Raw genomic sequence first — 22,353 nt, 5'->3', positions numbered from 1 at the left:
TTTCAGAGTTTTTTTTCTTGTTAGTAACGTGACTTGAGTAACGTACTGTTAAAGGTTAAGATAACAGTTTAATAAAAAATTATGCTATTTGTACAATTCTATAGTAGAATGTGTTTCTAATTTCTTAAGTTTCCCATTCTATAATCTCCATTTATTGTGTGCACATATATACACTTTAGTGCTAGCACAGCAAATTCATTACCAAGATTATTATCTAGTCCAAATTTTCAATATTAGCTATGATTCACTCTAAGATGATTCCAGAATGGCAAGGGTATAATCAGTCACAAGACCCAGTCATACAGTTCAATGAAAAAGCAGTTTTTGAAAGCTGCAAATGAAGTGATAGAGAACTCCTTTGAGAAAGTACAGTACAAAAGATGCTCTAGCCATACATTACTGCTCCATCAGCAACAGGTTCAGTAACTCTTGCTTAACCACTTGTCACTCTTTCCTCTACTGTAGGCTAGCAGTTAACCCCAATGCTAGACCAGTTTAAATGTTTATATAGACATACTCTTACTCCATTTCTTAAATATATTAAAAAAAATGCAAATACAATGCACCAGTTCAACAAATGTCTCAGGAGACCAATGCACATCCACAAGTGGTATTTTTAGTTTTTTAGTTTCAATTAATTTTTCCCCCATCATTTACAAAAAAAAAAAAAAAAAAAAAAAAAAAAATAATAATAAGAAAAGCAAATAGCTCCTTAGCATTTGCACATATTTTAAGGATATGTTTGTGTTCTGTATGAGTTCTTAAATTTATGACCTGATTTTAAAAACAGTACTGCTGTTGGCCTGCAAATCACATCCCAGCTACTTGAGATGTGCCCATATTCACACTAAAATTCCTTCAAACCTTTGCTCTTCAGCTCCCCCAAAATTCCTATGGCTGCCAACAGTTCCTGTCCATTTGGCACACAGAGCTAATTTAATCTGTTCACTTTGACTAAATTATTTAAGCAGTCTGGAGTATGTTTACTTCCATATGCGTGCAGAACGTACATCTTAATAAATCAGTACGTATGAATACTACCCCATTGAGAAGCCACATCAAATCTCCAAGTTACTACTTATGCAGGAGTCCAAAGCAAGCACCTGTATTACAGAGAAAATTTTCTTCATGAAGTCACAGATTTTCTCAGCCTAATATACAATATCTTACCTTGCTAAAATTACAGCCTCCTGGCCAATGAGAAAATGGACCTAGCGGCCTCTTCTCAGCATATGTTACCCTAAATAATTTATGGCACATGTGCTAGAAAATCTGACAAAACTGTCTAACAGATGTACCTGTCAGGAATACACAGAGAGATTCTGAATACACTGATGAGCTAACAATGAAGTGTAGTGCCAGCCACACATTTTTGTAAGAAAATTAAAAAGAAAAAACAGAGCAGCAGTAATAAACAGGTGCAGTACTGACATGAGGGAGATTCCCACATGTTGCCTTCCCACATCCAACTTGAGATGGATATCATAACTGAAACCCAGGTAGACTGTGCTACCTCTGGAAATCTGCACTGATGTCAAGAACTTTGCCTCTCCTGAATTCTCTCTGGAGTGAATTCAAGCATGTTAACATAATTCTAGAGATACAAACCCACTATTTCTGGAATTGAGCTGTCTCCCATATGGTTTGCTCAAATCAGAAGCTGACCTGCTCAGATTCGTCTGCATTCTTGCACATTTGATCAACAAATATGTTCACATCCTCAAACGCAGATTTGCACACTTAATTTTTAAGACTCTTAATAAAACTACAGAAGTTGCCATTATATGCATTTCTCTCTTTTTCCTCCCCCTCTAAGAAAGATGACTAAGCAAGCCCCTGCTGCCAATGTTATACTGCTGCAGTGAATGTCAGTGTTAAGCAAATACTACTAAAAATAGACTCATAAGACAAAGCACCATATAAACTATTAAGAACTTGGGCACAGACTTACAACTATTAATTTCAGCTCAAGTCTTAGATGTACGGCTAAGAACAAACGATACATGAAGCATTAAAAAATAAAAACAAAAGACAAAATGATGCTGGCTTTGTTACTGTGCACATCAAAATCTTCCAAAGGTGCACACCACGCACAGCCACCCACCTTTGTAAAACTGCCAGCTATTCAAGTTCATCTTAGCAGAAACCACTCCTTAAACATATAACAATAACAAAAAAATTCTCTTAGCCTGTTTGTAAATGTGGACTACAGAAGATAATGCATTTGCTAGTTTACATGAAAACACACTTATTTCTGGATGATATAGAACTGTAAATTCTGAATTTACAAAAAGAGCTTTTCCTTTTGGGTGCTCAAGGCCTTCAAATGGGACAAGCGACTTGGTGTCAGTTCCAGAGTTAGCATGTAGACTGTTCAGAAAGGAGTTCTGTTCTGTGCTCCTTTGGACTCATCCAAGTGATGCGACCGAATCAGACTATTTGTCACAGAGAACAAATATTTCTAAAAAGTAGCCAGGATCAAGGTGATCAATTGTCAAGTCAATACAAAGTTGAAATATTGAAATGTCTTAAGAATAGACACTCTGAATAAGCTCTAAAATAACAAATTTTAATTGAAATGTTTTTGACAGTAATTCTGCCATAGTCATACTAAGTATGTTTAACTCTTCATGAAGCTAAAGAGCTAGTCCCCTTTGCAAGCGCTCAAACACACAGGGAAAGCTACGAACACGGGGGCAGAGACCTGCCATGTTGCACTAGATACAGTAAAACACGGTTCATGGCAACCGTCCCTGGACAGACAGATAGGCTTGGATCCCAGGCAAAGAGACAAGTGTGTCTTCAAAAAGAACAATCCCAGAACAGGAATAAAAAAAAATACCCTCGGATCTACATTCACAGAAATCAGTAAATTGTATAATTTGCCTTTATAAAAATTATGTAGTCAGCAGACAGACTTTAAAGTAACTTCAATTTCCAAATAATAAGCTATTGATAAAACATGAGTTTATGCTATGAACCAAATGGATGCAAATAAATAATCTTAAAAGATTGTTTTATCTGCCAACAATTTCCAAGTCTGTCACATGAAAACATCTAATCTGCTCATTAGTGCCATTTAGGCAAGGGATGCTTTGAAAATCCTTCTTAGATCACAAAGAGGTCTTTCATCATGCTCTTTAAACGTGCAGTCCACAGCTCTGTACAATTATATGTACTCTCCTTTCACAGCTATCACCACACTCAACGTGTATTTTCAGACTAGAAAAGCTGTAAGACTCTGAACTGCCAGTTGTCTCACTAATTGTTTGATGCTTCTATATTAAAGTACAACTCATTAAGGATTAGTGCATTGCATTCACTCTACGGGAAAAAATATTAAAAGAATTATAACAATACTGAATTTTGTACCCAAGAATTATTTTTACTTTAAAAGCTATGTTAGCTTTTAGCTTGAAAAATATAAATAAAATCACACTTAAAACATACCCTAATAGTTATCTTAAACCTCCAGAATATTTTGCTGCAGTTTGTGATATTATTTCACATGTACCTTTAGAGTCCTACTCATTATCTAGAATAAGCAACACATTCCAGCTAAAATTATACACTGTTTTCTGCAGGACATTTGCATTTCTCATCACAAAGCACAAAGAAACAATAATAGGAAAGGCCTCCTTTGTAAAACACGTTAAGTATTAGAAACCACAGGAGGTTAAATATGTCCTGTTACATGACATCACTGCAATGCAGCAGATGAAGAGAAAATAATTTCAAGCAGGACTGGCCTTTTCTTTTGATCCAGACGATAGCACCGGATCATATTTAACACAAGAGACTCTAGTGTGTTTTATTTCATCGCCTACATTCTGCATCAGACCTTAAAAACCGGCTTAAAAATCAAAGGATGCAGAGAGTAACAGAGTGGCCATGGGAAAAGAATACAGAAAGATGGTAGAGATAAAATCTGTATTCCCAGTTAAAATTGCACACTGACCCGCAATGGCAATGTAGCAGCATTTCTATTACGGAAAGCTAAAGAAGAGTCAGACATGAATATAATGTAGTGTTTGAGCCACACTTTCCTTATTTACTCTTGAGGATGCTTAGACAGATATCTGGATCCAATGTGGCTGATAGTCCTCCAAATTCTGAACTCTTTTTGCACCAATTAAATACTCATTAACTTCAGTAAACAAATAGCGAGATGAGAGACATAAGCATATTGCTTCAATGAAAAGAGAAAAGAAGACTAACGTGATACAGAGCTGCAGCAATTAGCAAATGTGACTGTAAGAATCAGTGAGCAACTCCTTCGTGTCCAAGGTTAACAAGAATGTAGTGGACAGAGGAATAAAAAAAACCAAACCACTAAAACACCTGACCCTGAATGTATTGGGTAATCTGATTAAAAAGGATAACAAAGAAAATAAATTCCTCCAAGCATAGATAATAAAATCCACAAGCAGTGAACAAGAAGAAACAGAAGACATATATAGAAGAAATACCCTACCAACACAAACATCCGATGAAGAACCTGGGAAGTTTCCTGGTTTAGGAAAGATCCTAAAATTCTTTCGTTTAATAATAACCTTCAGAGTCTCTCAGTAGGTGATGCTACGTAGCTGCTCAGAAGGGGAGAGCAGTCAGCCAGGACAGCACACAAGTTTTCCACCTTCATTAGTTTTTATTGCAATTGATAGGAAGCAAGCTACCAAAATAACTAACGAAGAAGAAAAACTGGCAAGTTTGGATCTTGGGCATATTGAGAAAAGGGTCATCTAGGAGATTACTGAACAAGGAAGTATACAGAAGCAATAGCTGAAAAAGCCTCCCCACCATAAGCTTCTCCTTGATAAGAAAAACAGTACAAAACCAAACATAGCTTATGGTTTTAAAGCCATACAGGCTTCTGAAGGAAACGAATAGAAAAAATTACTTGTAAATTCCAGGAACACAAAAATTTCGTACAGGTTCTTTAAACCAAAAGAATATATAGAAAATTCCCAAAGGAAAAAGTGGGCAAATGATTTGATTTAGATGTACACATCCCAAATCTGGAACACTTAAGACTTTCATAAAGAAAAAAAGGAAACTTATAAGTCCTTTATATATACTAGTTATGTCACGCCAATTCTGCTGAAGCACAAGGAACTACAAGTAGAGGATTGTGTCTAATGAAAAAGCCCTGAAAAGGGCTCAAATGAAAATTTTGATTCAAGGAATGAGATAAAGTTTGGCACAAATAGAAAATGAATAATAAATAGAAAAGACTGAGAAAACTGTATGAGCATGATAAAGAACAATAAGGAATTCTACAGCATTGCGTATCGGATAAAGCTCTCTAAAATGAAGTGCTTGCTAGGTGTGCTACAGGGTTTAATGGATGAATTTTATAAGAGCAAGGAAACAGTATTTTTGGAAGAAATTTTATTAAAGGTATCTTACCAAAAATCTGCAGGCCTCTCTTCTACCCATTCAGACTCACATAAAACATATAAAAGATTGATTGGAGCAGGCTAACAGTCCCAAAACTATTGTCAAGGAAGGAGGCAAAAGAGGAAAAATGCGATTACTCTATTGTAGTCTGATTCCACTAGAGATTAGGCTGAAAATAATGAATTTAAATGGTCTGTAAGCAGTTCCTTAAATGCCAGAGTCCTTCTCTATCCAAGCATCAGCAACACCACCCAGTGTCAGAGGTCCCCTGAGAGGCAGTTAAATACAAGCATGCCCTGTTCTACATTATAGAACGTATAACAGTAGGGCTTCAAAGACAAAATCAAATCTTCAGCTACAGCACGTTTTATTGAACAAGTAAGTCACCACAGCCACAAGTTCCTGCACAAGGCAGAACCATACCAGCATTTGCTCCGGCCTGAAAAGCTATCATGCCTGTGAATCTCTTCTGATGATAGTCTACGATATGATGCTATTCATTCTCGAATGATCTATGAAACTGTAATAAGAAAAGGATTAGCTTTCATTCTCAGTGGAGATCAATATTCAACTAATTATAATTTAACCATGTGAGACAGCTATCTTAAATATAAGCTTTTAGTAATATCTTATCAACACATGAAATCTGGGACCAACATTTTGCAAATGAACCTGAGGCACTTGTGAACAGCTCTAACGAAGAAGTACAGGCATACAAACAGACAGATAACAAACCTAAGTTTACCGATATACTAGAAGTGTTGGGGAAATGCACATTTCTTGGCCATGAAAGTCAATCTCCACAACAAAGAATCTGATGGCTGACATGATGCAACTAAAAAGATTACACCAAGACATTCAAGGTTATTTACAATGATAAGATTAGTGGATCTACAATGATTGTTCATTCTAAGTGATACATGCTGTGCTGATGAATTAAAAAAAAAAAAGATATAGGAAAGAAAATCATCAACCTCCCTTCTACATGTTTTTTAAAATAACAATAAATCAAACCCCAAGAACACAAGTTACAAAAATTGTTCAATTTGTGATTCTTTTCTATTGTTCTTTAATGGATAAAGTAAGTGTTCTGATGTATTCAGAAATCAATGCAGCCTCATTTTGAGAGTATGAGCCAAGAAAATGTTTTTCTAATGGAGCTCTGCAGAAAAACAAACCAACCTTCCTAACACAAATGCCTAGTAACCTGAATTCGTGACAAAGCTTAATAAACTGTGTGGAGTAAGAACCAGCTGTGTTTTCCACAGTTCAGCACTGTTTATCCTCGCTTGTTAAAGTGGACACGCCTTGACGAATATAAAGCCATGCCAGTGAGGAATAGGCAGAGTTAACTTAGTCTGCTCTGATCACACTACAGATCATAAACTCTGCAGAACTGGTGAACAAACCCCAGACACAGCGGAGGAGGGCTTGCAGCTTAGCACAATACACAGGTTCTAAAATAAAAAGTAACTTTGCTGCATCACAATCCAATTGAATGCATGTAAATTACCCTGCTCTTCCAAGCACTTGGTTCTGCTTGGGCCAGTTTTCAATTCAACATTATACACACCAGAGCCAGGGCCCACAGAAAGGGACTCAAGACAAGAGAAGCAGGCAACAGATTGGGAAAGCCCACCAAGACTCAATCTACTTAGAGAATTACATGGTCTGAAAAAAAATAAAGCTCAGATACAAACAAAATTCACACATCCATAACAGAACTACTAACAGTACAAATCATGGCCACCCACAACACAGGTTTTCCACATGTTCATATATGGCAAAGTATTAGTTAACATTGGTTTTCCTAAAGCTGTATATTTCCTCCCACAGAAATTGAAGGACTGACACATTTCCAGGTGAGTGACAAGATATCTAGCACAGATCTCTCTCTCTGCCACTCATCCTTCCATGCTGCATGAGGCTGTGAGAACAGCTAAAATAAGCTGACTTATCCAGATGTGCTATAAAAATGTGTTTGGGATTGAACATCTCCATAAAGATCTGACTCTGTGAAGTGTTCCTAGATAGATAGCAAAATGCAATCTTTAGGTATCAACCAAGGTATGGCAAGATTCGAAAGAAATTGCTCAGCAGAAGAGAAATTCATTCCACCTTATGCAAACACTGGATAAGACTTAAATCTGTGGCACTTTTTTTCCAATAAGAAGCTAAATATAGTACACAATCAGATAATGCTGTTTGGGTAAAATATATATAGAGACCATACATAAATAATTAAAATAAAATGACCCAGAAATATACACGCCTCCCAGCAAACACAGGAAACACCACAGTAACTACAACATACACATATGTTTTTTAAGAACATCTGTCAAAATTCACCATAACAAATTCAAAAATATTCAAAGCAGCTCTAACAAACACTTATTTTTTTCCCCTACCCTAGAACTGAGGCCTTGAGCATATCATTGTGGTCTTAAATGTACAGGCATATTTTTTAGTATTGTAATCAGATTATTATTCAGACATTTTTTCCCCGTGCTGTTTGGCTAAGCAATCGAAAAACTTTATTCAGCAGAAGATACTTCCAGATGATCTACCAAAAATTACTTATTTGGAATAAACAGCAAGAGATGATTTCAGGGTTTGACAAGACATGGGCACATCGTAAGATACTGTAACATAATATACCTCAATCACATTCTGCTTGTCTTAAGAACGTCTACCTTCAGCTAAATATTTGCTTAATTGTGCAGTTCTTCAATAGTGTTAAACTCTTGCTTAGTTACCACAAAAAAAAATGTACAGAACGTATACAGTCACAAGATAGGTAATTGACTGGGAAGTACTTATGGGAGCAACATGGAAATGCTAAGGTTTACAATTATATGCATATTTAATGCTTTGAATATTTTACAAACTAATTCACCATGATTTATAGGTTTTCCTTCAGGCTTTTTTGAAAAGCATATCTAGGTACTTTCCACACTTATTCTGAGGAAGGTACAACAGCACCGTCCTTACCAACTTTTTGGGAGTGTAAGGGTAAGACAAGCAAAGAGACTACTGAAAAAGAAGCAGGTGTACATGGAAAGGAGGGACATTATACCTGTACTTTAGAGCTGAAAGTATTTAAACAGCATTTAAACCAAAATCTCTCCCACTCCTTTACTTCTGCTCACTTGGCTCTTGTTTATTTTCCTTCTGACTCACTGCTCAGAGAGTTCCTAGATCCCAATCAATCCGAACAATGCTACAGAGGAAACAACTCCAGACTGGGAAGGAGGAGAAAAATCTCATGTAAGCATTCTTCAGAAGCCACAGGATTTTTAATGCTCAGGATATTTTCCAAGAATAGTAAGACAAATGCTACATAACATCCTTAAATCATAAGAATATGAGCAGGTTCCGTATTTTCTTCAAACCTGGAAAGAAGAACTCAGTAGCAAATTATCTTCTTGCCTGCCTCCACTGAAAGCAAAAGGAAGAACACCCACTAACGTGCAAAATTCAATTTTAATAGCAAAGCAAAGCCATCAGCCTCAGTAATGGATGAAAGCACCCTTCCCATGGATTTTCACACACGACAACAAATTAACGATCAAAGACTGAGAAAAAGAGCTTGGTGCTCATTTGGGCACTAACACTTGAGTTAGAAAGCATGGCAAAGAAGTTTAGGTTAGGCTTGCTACTTCCATGTGGAAGCCTCCCAGCCCAGATAAGCAGGAAAACTCTTTAGGCAACTCAAAACAAAGGAACAAAAAAGACCACCAACAAAACAGACAGCAGCAACTTTGTAAAACACTGTAACAGCTCTGTGACAGCGAAGTGGAAACGGTAAAGCAAACTGTTCTCCGACAACCCTAGTTAAGTCAGCAAAAAGAAATGGAATTAAGCATCTTGTTCAAACCTCAGACTTGAACCATGAAGGTCTCTTTCACTCACATGCTTCCAATTGCATGTACAACACGAGCAGGACAGTCTCACTCCCATAATGTAAGTTCTTGTGATGTTACAAGAACTCGCTGTTGCAGTACTTAAATGAAGATGTTTTTTCTGGGTACGTGGGAATTACCAGGAGAATTAACTTGGACTTGGTCTTATTTTTTATAACTTAAGATATTGCCACCCATTGTGTTGATGTGTCTAGCAGGATATCGAGAGATATTATTAAGGAATCACTGCCATATTTCTTTTATAAAGGATTGAGAGTCTGGTTCATCACCTCAGCGTACTAGATGTTAAGAGATTCAGTGCTGACTGTCCTGCTGATGACAACAGTTCTGTTTGAGGCAACCCATTTTCCTTCTGAACGAGCAAGCTCTTGAAAGAGGTTAAAGTTAGCGCAAGGAATATTCATGCCAGATCAAGAAATTTGTGAAAATCATTGAAGAATCATTTGCCACCAAAGACATCTAAATACACAGAGCACACAAAGCATGGAAGCTTCCAAAATAATTTCCATTGTCAGAATGCCCCCATAGGAAGAAGATTTCCACTCTATTTTGAACTGTCCTTAACAAATGTGAGGGTTTACACATTTTGTATTTAATCAGGTTTTGTCTATTAGCGCTTCAGAATTACTCCTCTCTCCACACAATATCATCTCTCATCTCTGTCAGCACTCTAACAATTATTTTTCATCTGGTTTTGAATAAATACGTAAACAGATGATGCTGCATCTATTTCCATCACCTTACAGTGAATACATTTCTTTAAGATCTATAAGTTAACACTAGATTGCATCTTTACTTATGAAATATGGGAACTAGAACACAAACAGAATAAGACAGGAGTAAACATAACGTAAGTAAAGAGATACTTTGCAATGTATTCTTGCTATTCAACAAAATCACATTTACTTAAGAGTCCTAAGGGACATCCTTCAACCAATTAAGTTCCAGCTTGGGAAAAATATAAACCTTAAAACAAGCAAACGCCAGCCTTTAAAGTAAGTCTCTGCAAATTGATCACTTCAGCACATCAATATGTTTGGAATCTAAGGCCATTTTTAGAATTTATGGCACTAATTATTTTACATTTTGAAGATAGAAAAAAATTGAAGGGCAGCAGTCATATTGAAAGAAAGGCTTCAAATACAAAGCATTCATAAACAACAGTCAAAATAAGTAAGAGATAAGGCACAGTATATAATCCATTTTAAAAGCACGCATTCACATGAAAGTTAGTCACCCTCTTTTTTCTCTTTGCCCCCCAGAAGACTGAACAACAGAACAGAAAATCCTGGCAGCGTTACAGTTTTACATCATCTTCTGCAGGTAATGAGCTGACACTCCCTGCTGCAAAGAAAGCATGCACAACTCACAAGACAATGCACATTAAGGTCATTAACTCAATTACAACACGCTACCCTGCTGACTCGGATACAGATATTCCACTTCCTCATAGAATCAGCGTCTTCTGTGCAGCCACATCATCTTTGTGTTGCCACTCAATGTAAAAGCAGAGCAAACACTAGAACTTTCTGAGGAAAAACTACCGAGACTGCTGTCAGCTGTGCTTGAGTTCCCTGACAGACAATCATCACAACTATTAAAACCATGTCTGAATATTCCATGCCTCCAGATCTGCCATGTCGATAGCCATCCCAGTCAAAACTAACACGCAAGTACACAGCGTCCCATTAAAACAAAGTGTCTTTCAGAGAACATAACTGCACTTTCCACAGGAAGAGAAGCCTAGTATTGCATGAGTTTCCATAAGCCTCATATACGTCGTAGAACTTCTGTATTAGGGGGATTTGCTCCCCCAAATTCCCAGAAGACCCACTTATTTCAGAGGTAAGAATAAGAGACTGTTTATCAAACGTTGACGTTTCATTTGCTTTCTTCTATCTGTCTCCTGGTTTGCCTTCTTTTATTCTTGTTTGACCATATCCTATGATATCGATCTAACAAGGGGCAAAACGTATTTTCAATCTCAATTCAAAACCACGCTATTTTTCTTCCCCCATGATTTCCAGTCCTTCAACAGGTTATTTTCCTCCCACCTCTCGAACAATACAAGTAGCTTACAGAAAATAAATTGCCTTAGTCCTCTGATCTTTGTGGAAGTTTCTGCTATCTTTCAGCATAGAAAGCGACTGAGTTGGATAGAACCAAAGTTAGGAAAGTGAAGTTCCCCAGAGCCCTCCTTCAGCCTGGCTGTTTTCTCACTGTTGTACCTGTGGGGACCATGCCAGAAATAGAGCTCCCGTCACTGCATGCCAAAGAGAGGCTGCGGAATCCGGTCTATGAGTTGGAATATATTTAGGTGAGTTCTTCTGGACTCACAAAGCACAAAAATACCCTGGAAAAGCTGGGATAGACAGAATTTAGGAGAGCTGTACTGCATCATATGAATATCAAGTAATGTAATGAGAATTCCAACTTATTTAAGTGAGTGTGTAAGAGAGTACTACTTATTTTTTTTCTTATGTTTTGCTTTCCCAGATGTAGAAATGTCTTGCTCATGTGTTGCCTTTTATCTTACCAGTACAACAGGCTGCACAAAAAATATGAGTGAAGATGTGGTAGAACGATGTTAGATAGAGAAAAAAAAATAAAAGATACAAAGTTTTATTATAAGAAGACACTAAAGGCATTTCTTTGGCATCTGAATATGAACTGTTTCACCCAATTAGGTGAGAGATCTGGGAATCCTTAAAATAATGTCCTTACACATACTGTAATGCTGCAGTTTAGCTGTGTTGACACACGGCATTTCCCACCATGAAAACATAGCAAAAGCAAACAATTAGCTACAATTACTGTATGGTACAGAAAGATAAGAGAATTATTATCAGCTCCAGCTGGAAAATCTGCTGGAAAAGTATTTCTTCAATCTTAAGCCTATTTGTGCAACAGGATAAATTGAATATTAATACAACACATAGCTTTCAAAATTAGTATTGCAATTTTTAGGCTTCATGAATCACGAATTAGATCATACTAAACTCAGATGATAAAGACCTTTGTGTTTACAAATCCACAGTACACGCTACTTGAAAGCTTACACATGTGAAACAGATTAAGGGGCACAGAGGTGGGGTTAGTCTCTCAAAATACTTTCTGCTGCCAACAGTGTCCACTGCTACTATTTTCTGACCCAAGCGACAATTCAGCACCATTCACTTCTCATTGTTACTTATTGTTTTGATGGGGCTCTTTATCCATAACATTTCAAATGCAGTTACTCTAACACAGGTATGACTGGTGTAAGCCATCGTACACGAACTCATGTATACCATACCGTACTCCACAACACTGAATGATCTTTTAATTGTAGTCTCAACTTCCCACTGCTTTTGAAATGAAGACTGTGTCCGTGCTGCCTCCTTACATGGCAGCAAGCAGTAGAAAATTATACACTATCAGCTGGGATTTTCATATCTAGCATTGAGTTGGTTTTATTTCTCTATGTGTACAAGATACAATCATCAGCAATGAACTGTGCTACAACTGAATATAAAGAGCAATGACAGTGAAATATGTGGACACACTGTTTAAGATTGGAGCTCATATCATCAGAGCTCAGATACAGTGATGCTATCGTTCATACAGTTTCTTGAAAACATCTGGAATGAAGCTTGTATTAGAAATAAAAATATTTTAAAAAATATCGTGTATTAATTTTTAAAAACTTTCTGAAAGTAAACAAAAAAAATGTAAGGAAAGGAAAAAAAAAACAATACTAAACTTTCAAAAAAGCCAGAGAAAAGGCCTGCAGTGTTTTTAAGCCTATTTACTGATTTTTTTTTTTTTTTTGTTATGGGACCTGACTCATGATCTTTGAATGCACACAGCTGCCAACACAGCATGTAGGAAGAAAGCATTAGAGACAGCACATATCTGCACAGCAAGTCTTTGGAAAGATGCTCCGGACAAATATTAGGAAAACAGGTTTGAGGACACACCAGACTTGTTTAAATAACTCCTAATTGGCATGCCAAGACAACTACTGTTCCAAAGGACATTTTGAGATGCAATGGCAGGAGAAATTATTTTTTAATGGGAGCACAGTCCCTTATCTAGGCTCATTACCTCACTTCTGCTCTGCTTTCCAGAACATTTCACAACAGATGAATAAAACAGTGTTGGTTCAAAGCTTATTCTTTAAAAGAATCACAAAAAAAAAAAAATCTACTCAACTCTCAGTAAGAGAAAAGAGAAAATTCATTGATAATATTGTGATGCCTAGGAAAAGGCCCCAGCAGATCACAAATGGCTGGCAACAGCAAATGAGCTGCTCACAGAAGGTGCTGGAAGCCAGGAGGCAGCACCCAGCCCAAGCTGGGGTCTTCCAGTTCCTTCAGTCCTTCCAGGAAGAGGGGCAGAAGGGGTGGTGCTGCGTCCCACTCACTGCAACAACCACCTTACACACAGGCAAAACTCAGCACTGGGTTTTGCATTCACTGCTACAATTTTAGAGCATCTCACAGTACTTGGAAAGTTCAAGCACACGTTTAAGTTCCCAGCGGTGCAATCTCCATAAGAAGAGCTTTAGACTTAGAATCTTCATTTAGAAGGACAAAACTGAAAATAGGATGACTGTTAAATGGCACGGCAGGCAGCATTTTGGATTCCATTTTGCATACCATGTTATTATTGCTTCTTTTCTTGTCCAAGACTGCCTCTACTAAGACTGGAAGAGACTGAGAGAACAGAAGAAGAAATGAATCACATTATAGATTTTGAATAGTTCCAGAGAATCCAACAGTCCTCAAATACTACACTTCATTTTATCTAAAAATAACATGCAGGAATTAGAATGTAGTTTTAAAATTCCCATGTTATTTTTGAGATTAGAAGAGATTGAAGCACCCTGGAGATCAGTATCGACAGATACTGCCAGACACAAGAACACCTGCATGCACTGCCCCTCTACAGCAATAGAGCATGTTTGAAATAGCCACTGGACACTTGTGAATATCAAAAGGTTTACCTTTGAAGTCATACATTCTTTAGAAAAAAAGTATTATTTGCTTGCATGGGACAGGATCTTTCTACAACACAGGAATAATCAGAATGCCTAATGTCTTTCCATGGACTACAGTTCTGTGTTCAGGCAATACTTGATTCTTATTTACTGTATACAGTCACCCTGCATTTCTAGCAACAGTATAAATAAATGCAAAAAAAAGAAAAACTAGCAACCTCTTAGTTCCAGAGCTGAAAAAAGTAAGGTGGAGCCAGTTGCAGTGCCTACATCAATAAGAGAACTGCTTATCAAGCTGCACTTGCACAAACTCACGCACAACAGCAGTGTTCATCAGGTATCACGGATAGAATCATCTAAAAACCATTTGGCTGCACAGAGATATCAGATGAAGGAAAAAACAACACACAAACAAAAAACCCAGATTTGTTCTAACAACAAAACCTGAACATGCTCCAAGTTTGACATAAAATATATACAGTACCAACAGAGCAAGCAGCACATACAGTACTACTGAGCTGAGTAGGTCAGGCTCAGGAATTAAAAGAAGAAAATGTATTTCTCAGTGCCTGGCTTTGAAAATAGAATATAATTTTGCAGAAGTTCAAGAAATACAGTATCGTACTCTGAAGAGCTTTCTGCTGCTTGTTTGCCTCCTTATCAGGTAAGCTGCAAGAAGCTGCGGGCATTATGAAGCCTGAATTCTGCTTTCTGCTCCAGTGGAAGCTTACTGATTACGTACTTGTTGGTAACTCATGTCATGACTCTACTACAGAAGTGTCTGCATCACTAAGCTGCAAACTTCTACATTCTTTCTTTGCCTAACATGCAATTAAACTCCCTAAAAGTCAGCTATTTCAACCTGAAGAAATTATAATAATCCAAAGTACTCTCTTAGCTTGGTGATTAGAGCATCTGCTTAAACCAGCAGAAGAGGAATTAAAGTGTAAATTCTTCCCTGGGAATTCAAGATGAGTTTCCCACTGGATAAATTGTCTACTGAAAAGCTGAATAAAATCTATGAAGTAACATTACCTCCTGCTCTTCAGGTTCAATTTCGCATGAGAGGTTTTGAAAACATATGGCAAGGTGAGGCATTTCAGGTGACATTCTGCTTATTAGATAGGGTGGAGCTGCAGCCTCGGTAGGAAGAAATTTTAAGCTCAAGATGTACTCACAACCATTTTCAAGTACTTTCAGTACTCTTGGAAAAGGTAAAATCCTGAGTGTGTCCTCAATATGCAAATGAAATGGTACAGAGAGAGGTACTTGCTGCATCAAATTGTTCCTAGTCTTAGATATGTATATATATGACATGGGCCATGTTCTGTGAAGCACTGACTCTTGGTTAGTGAGACTAACTGCACGAAAGAATCAGGGATCTAGGAGATACCAAGAATGCACTGACATATATTAGGTACAAGGACATGGACAAGGACTATTTCTCAATGAAATATATATATATGAGAGAGAAAAGATATACATACATATATAGAGAGAGAGAAGAGAGAGAGAGGGCAAGAAAACTGCAAAGAGCACTTAAGTAGTGGCATAGTGGCACACTGTATGTTGTAACAATGATAGCATTGTTTGTTCTTATCCGGACTACAATCCGATTCTGTAAAGGTGCTTAGCAGATTGTAGTAATGCTAGAAAGGGGATGGGGAAAAAATTTGTTGGTGCCCAATTAGTGTATTCTTATGCAACCATTCAATTAAATGATTAATTCAGGATGTTTTGTCTCAAGAGCTGATTAACTTGAAATACAGCCTGAGCCACTCTCTGATGATGACAGAGGTCTAAGAAATCAGCCATGACGAAGGGAACCTGCTGGACCTCTCAGGCTCTAGAGGCACTGCCCTTCCTCAGAAAACTGTTAAAATTAGCATCCCACCACAAGACACACTGGGTGTGGCAACAATTCAGGAAGGTAGTTTGTATTTAGTTCTCTTTCAAGCTGCATTAGTCTCCCTATTGAAGCTCAAGTCGCCCTTTAATTGTTTCATGCTGTAGCTTTGTTTTCTTATGACAAGTTCAAGCAGTACACTCCTGACAGATTATCTCAAGAGAAAACTCACTCTATAACTATAACATAAATGCCAATTTATTGCATCTGACTTCTCCAGGTCTTCATACAAGTCTCTTAATTATAACTTTGAAAGCATCCAGTAATGTTTACAAATGCTGTATGAATGCACTCATTTACTCGTTGTTGTTGTTGAACCACGAGATGTAGCATTGTCTAAAGGCAAAGGACTAACAAATTACTTTAAAGTCCCATCAGGTGAACATTTTGCACAGCAGTAGAAAAGCAGTCTCTAAACTCCACAACAACAATCAAGCCGCAAAAAGATAACCAAGCTGACAGAGGCTAACAAAGCAGTACCAGCCATCAGTTTGTGTAAAAAGCCAGTCTCTTACTAGCGGCATCTTCCTCACTTTAGTCATCCTCTGCATTTTCCTACCCATCTTAAAATGCTATACACAGAGCCCTGTACTAGTAGGTCGCTATTGCAGTCTGATATATATATATACTTTTTTTTTTTTCTCTGGCATCACAATCATTTTAATTTCTGTACTCACCACTCCCAAACACACCCAGAACTGCCCAGATCACATTTATGACTGTCATCCACGCTGCTAAGGCAGCCTAATTCCTACTTGCTTCTGCTTACTTCCCTGTTCTTACCATGATATCCCTGCTTTGACAGCTCTACTGAAAGCATAGACCTGGCTGCTCCATTGCATCCTTCAATTGTGCCATAACTTCTAGGCTTCTAATCCGTGAATCACTGCCTTTATTCAACCTTTTTTGGTTGAAAAAAAAATTATATATATATATATATATAATTTATAATATATATATATGTGTGTGTGTGTGTGTGTGTGTGTGTGTGTGTACAAAAGGGGGAAGGAGGAATAAAATGCATGCCAAAAAAGCATATGGCAAACAACCACACGTTTACTACCATTTTTTTCCCACTACTTTGAGGTTCCTTCCCCTGGGTACACGGTGAATAACCTCCAAAGATCGGAAGCAGGCCCTCACATAACAACCAGCCAAGCAGTTCAATAATTACAGGCAAATTCTTCCATACATTTTCAAACCACCATAAAACAAGAGGACGGAACTTTCAAAATGAACTTTTTCTTTTTTTTCCTTTTCAAAAGAATTACTTTGTGTTTGTCGACTATTGTTGATAGCAGCAGAAACACAGAAGTTTAGCTTATGAGTTCAACAGCCAGAAGGGACCACCAGGATGCCATTCAGGCTAATGCACAGGGGAAGAAAACTACTAAAAAACTACTTCTCAGAGCACGAGCACATAGTCATTCTCATTAAACAAGTAAAAATGAGAGCTTGTTTATATTTACAATGAGTATGCTAGAAGCATCTTGTTAAAATACTTGGTGTTTGTACACATTCAAAGCAGCTTCATAAGCTCCTTCACGCGTGCCGGGCTTCCCAGTTTGTACAGTTTGTTAGCCTATTTTTACCCGCTTTTACGTGAAGATGACTTTTAAAAACTTGTAGCTGCCGGGCAGCTGAAAGGAGCATTTTAAAAAAGAAAAAAAGAAAGAAGGAAAAAGAAGGAAAGACAGCACGCCTTCGCAGGAAGAACGCAGTTAACCCTTACGGGCTCGACGCCTTCCCTAAGCGCCGGCGAAACGAAAGAGCGGCACCGCCGAAGCGCCCGACCCGGCGGCAGAGCGCTTCCCGGGCTCCGGCCGCCCCGAGTCGCGCGGAGCAGCGCGCGGCAGTTCGCGCGTAGAAGCGCGGGCGGGGCGGACACGGCAGGGCGGGGAGGCGGCGTTCAGCTCCGCCGCGCGGTTCAGGTGCTTTGCAAACTTTGAAGTTAAAGGAGAAAAAAAAACAACCGCGCAGCCGGCAGCGGAGCTGCAGAAGCCTGCTAACAGCGAACTAGCGTCCGCGCGCCGATCCCAGTCGCTGCCGCTCCCCCAGGTAAGCTCTCCCACGCCACGCGCCCCCTGCTCCCCCCCGGCTCCGCACACCGCCCCGGGCCGCGATAATCCCGCTGGTCGGCGAAGTTTGAAGCCGCAGGCAGCGCTCAACAGGCGCTCCCTCACCCTCTCCCCCCGCCCAACGCACAACGGGAGGAGCACCCCGGTACCCCGAGGGCGAGCACGGCCGCCACAATTCCCGCAAAGCCCGCCGCGCTGCCCCGTACCTGCGGAGGATGGAGGCGGCCCGCTGCCTCAGCGCCCGGCTCAGCCGCCCAGAAAGTTTCCTGACGTCAGCGGGGGCGGGCGAGGGACCCCGCCCGCTGCCGGCTGCCTGCACGTCGGGCCGCTGCTCCCGGGCTCCCCCTGTCTCCAGCCGGCCGCTGGGAAGGAGAAGGAGAAGGAGGAGAAGAAGGGGGAGGCGGCGCCGAGCGGTGCGAGCGCTGCTGCAGCCGCTCGTGGGGCGGCTGGAGGTGCTTTGAGGGGGGTGGGCGCGAGGCGGGGGAAGCAGGCGCTCGCGGACAGCGCTCGCGTGGGCTCGCGGAGCGGGCCCGGCGACGCCGTCCCTGCCCGTAAGCGTCGCGGCCAGGCCAGCGTGGGGCGGCAAGGCTCCGCCAGCCGGAGGGAAACTGTGACCTCAGCATCAGGGATGCTCGCAGCTCGGCGCCTCGCTCGGCCCCGTGGCTTGCTTTTGTTAAGCTGTGCCCTCTATGCCGAGAAAAAGAGATGACGTGAGAAAATGGGAACGCGAGTGGGTAGCTCGGAGTTCCTCTAGGAAACGGGGCCTGAGAGAGGAAGCTCGGAGTTCCTCGAGGAAACGGGGCCTGAGAGAGGAAGCACGGAGGCACCTGTGCGCATCAGGGGCTAATCTGCAGCAAGCCTTTGTCAATGAACTTTGAATCATACGGCCTGAGGCATGTAATCCCTGTCAAAATGTGTTTTGGAAACGCCAGAGCGTTGCATCAGTACGTTCGCACAACAGCCGCAGGAAATACAAGTTAGAGACAACATATTTTCTGTAGAAAGCAAGTAAATCCTGTTAGCCCCATACCTCTTAGAGCTGGCGGCCTCGTGCCGTGGTTGGTATCAGCCTGGCAGACAGGTGTTTGCCTCTTGGCACCTTTTTCTTCCGCAGCACAGCACCATTGTGGAAGTCCTCTCACTGTGCATCAGAACGGCCACTTAGCAGGGCTGAACACATCACAGGCATCAATGCAACGGTGCTTTGCTTGCAGTGGAACTTATATTTTGTTGGCTTGTGTTGACGTGTTCTATTGTTTTTCTTCTTGTAGCCGTTTTGTTTTTATAGATGGAAAACAGCTGAGGGTGGCAATCTACAGTAAAGAGCAAAGCAATAATGAAAGAATAAACATGAAATGTAGAAAGCTACACCAGACAGCTTTTTAGATCAGTAACTCCTGGATAATCACTGGCATAGATGTGAATTATATAAGAAGTTAATTAGTCTGGCTTGCCTTTTCCATTCACTCCTAATCTCAAATAAAGAGCCTCCAAAAAGCGTACATAGAAATGAGGCAAATTAGTGCTGCTATTAACTGCTCTGGAGATTATTACAAGGCTTCTGAAATTTTCCGTCAGTTCAATTCTTCCTGAGAAAGGAAACAAACATCTTATACGCTTTCAGTTGCATGTCTGAACTAAAGAACTGTGAAACAGTTTCAAAGGATCATTGTGTACAAAGTGGCAACTGTGGTAGAGTTACATCTAGTACATTTCAAAAGATGAATGGACAAATTAAACTCAGTGAAGGAAGGAAAATGGAAAACTTTTGAATGAATTTATCTGTGAATTACATCCTGAATAACAACATAGCCAGGAACTGTTTTCAGCATACAGAAAGTTTTAGTATTTTTCAGAACAGAAATTGCAAAACTTGTCTTTACAGAAGTATTAAAATAGTTAAATACCTAGTGTGTCTGAGAAGAACGTATTTGTTCACAGACGTGAGTGCTCTTTACACAATGTCTGAAATACTTTTTGTTGTTCTTTACAGCTACGCTGATGCACATCCCCTTGGCATCTTACAGGAACTGACAACACATTGTATACATCTCTTCAACCACATATGCCAGTTGAAAACAGTGACAGGAAGGATGAGAAGAAAGATAATCTATGAATTCGCTATAAGCATGGAAGAAAAAATTAAGGTAAATACTACCCAGAACCACGTTTATGAAAAATAAAACAAGATTGCTGCATTTCATTTGTTAGCTGTGTTAGATAGAAAAGTTATTTGTATTTCTTACACGTGTAACTTCTGAGGAACAAGGCAGTTCACTCGTTGATGTCTTAGGCAAAATTACAGTTCATTTCAGTGTCAGTCAGTGAACATCTCTTCAAATTGGACTTTTCAAAACATACGTCCAAGCCTGACTTTTGAGGTAAGTAGCCAGTAAGTACTCAAACATGCCTGGTACTGATTTTATTTTGATTAGAGAAGCTCAGCTGCTGCAGTCACCTTACTAGATAAAAAGTCAGAGTTTTGATCTACCTATGAGAAATGTATAAGTATTTGGGAAGTCATGGACTCTTACACATATTTCATGTTTTCCTAAATTAAGCTTCAGGAGATTTTTACTGAAACTTTAATTAAGGTCATCAGGTTATTCTCAACAGCAAAGCAGAACACAGTAGGCAAAGAAAATGTTTTGGTTACAGAAATACATTATCTTAAGCTCTCCAAAGGTTATTCAGGAAGCAAATAATAGGTATAGTTGAGGGTACTTTCTGAAGGACAGATTCTTAATAGAACGTTAAAAGAGACAAACATAGCCAGTTAAAAGTTTTTTTTTTTTTTTCCTTAAGGCAACTATGCTTAATCAAGTCAGGGTAAATTTTGTCCATGACTGATTCATACCATTTTGAATGTTACAAAACTATATCTATCTCAGAAAGACACATTTCCAAATTCTTTCTGCATGTAAATTCACTTATTACAAAATAAGATAATTGATAAACAAGAAAAAATACTCAGAACATGGGAAGATCCATATTTCATCTTTCTGTGCTATTTTTAACATAGTCTGCACTATAATGTTTAAATGAAAGGAATGAAGAGCAAAACTATTTTCAACTTAAATTTGGTGCAGACTCCATCAAAAGCATAAAGAAGGTTATTTCTTCCTTCTGTCATTTTTCCCCATCAGAAATAACCTATGTGAATGAATGAGAAAAATGAAAGGAAGAATAGAAGATATAAAAATTGTGGAGATAGTATCTCTTGATCTTAGTTTTTAAATGGTGTGTTTCATTTAACAATTTTCAGAGGAAAAAAGAAAGAAACAGTGACTTCTTCTGTGGCCTAGGTCCCCCAAACCCCGAAGTGGACAAAATCAGGTCATTACTGGGGCTATCATTTTTGAGTGTTGGAGAGAAACTCAGCAAAGGAGCAGACACAGAATACTTTTTTTTTTTTTAATGTATCCTCAGGAGAGAGCAAAGTCACATCTATAAAAACACACAGCTTGGCTTCTTATGTGAATGGATTTGTTTTGATGTTCTCATGAGGTTGCAGATGTCTGTCATGTAAAGTCATGACTGGGTGGAGCTGATTCATGATGAGTATAAGCAATGGAATCCATATCTATTTAGCTCTGTACCTAGGCCAAGATCAAAGAGTCAATATTAATAGCTTGCATTGATTTACCAGAAAATAGTTATTAGAAGGAGCAAAGATTAAAGGATTGCACCAATTACACAACCTGATAAGTTTCACCTCCCTGCTGAGCACTGATTCACCCCTCAAAAAGTCCAGAACTTAACTAAGCATTACCCTGCAGGAATGTTAAATAAATAAGAAAGCAAAGCAGCCACATCTTATTTTTCTTAGGAAGAAAATCTTCCAGAGAATATTCTGCCCCTGGTTTCTTATTTAACTTGTAGGCCTTCTAATGTTGTCCTAGAGGCATTATATATATCTTCATTTTACATTTTCCCTTCTTTGCTACAGAACTGGCAACTTCTGAATTGTAACCAAAAGTTACATTCTCACACTGCTCTGGATAGTATTAGTTTGAGATTAAAAACCCTGTCAGCAAATCAAGGGAAGGGCATAAGGAGAAGTGA

At 39.1% G+C, this 22,353-nt stretch overlaps 1 protein-coding gene across 3 annotated transcripts in view; it reads right to left on the bottom strand.

Annotated features, from left to right (window-relative positions):
* Positions 1–18,570, bottom strand: part of GULP1 (GULP PTB domain containing engulfment adaptor 1) — a 143,914-nt gene extending 125,344 nt beyond the window's left edge. The window contains exon 1 of one of the 3 annotated variants that reach the window (XM_065750690.1): positions 18,495–18,570. Coding sequence is in view for 2 of the 3 variants with exons in the window: in XM_065750689.1 (XP_065606761.1) it covers positions 5,824–5,829 (6 nt within the window). In the remaining variant the exon portion in view is untranslated. Of the gene's footprint in view, positions 1–5,823; positions 5,896–18,494 lie in introns of those variants that run through there. The other 2 variants (XM_065750689.1, XM_065750691.1) reach the window with 2 other exon arrangements.
* Between the last annotated feature and the right edge of the window lie 3,783 nt (positions 18,571–22,353).

The sequence above is a fragment of the Cyrtonyx montezumae genome, unplaced genomic scaffold, assembly GCF_038088225.1.
Source record: "Cyrtonyx montezumae isolate F1298 unplaced genomic scaffold, pur_monq_1.0 scaffold_7, whole genome shotgun sequence".
Taxonomy (NCBI): Eukaryota; Metazoa; Chordata; class Aves; order Galliformes; family Odontophoridae; genus Cyrtonyx; species Cyrtonyx montezumae.
The sequence above is the reverse complement of the archived record's forward strand: the minus strand, read 5'-3'. Positions and strand labels throughout refer to the sequence as shown.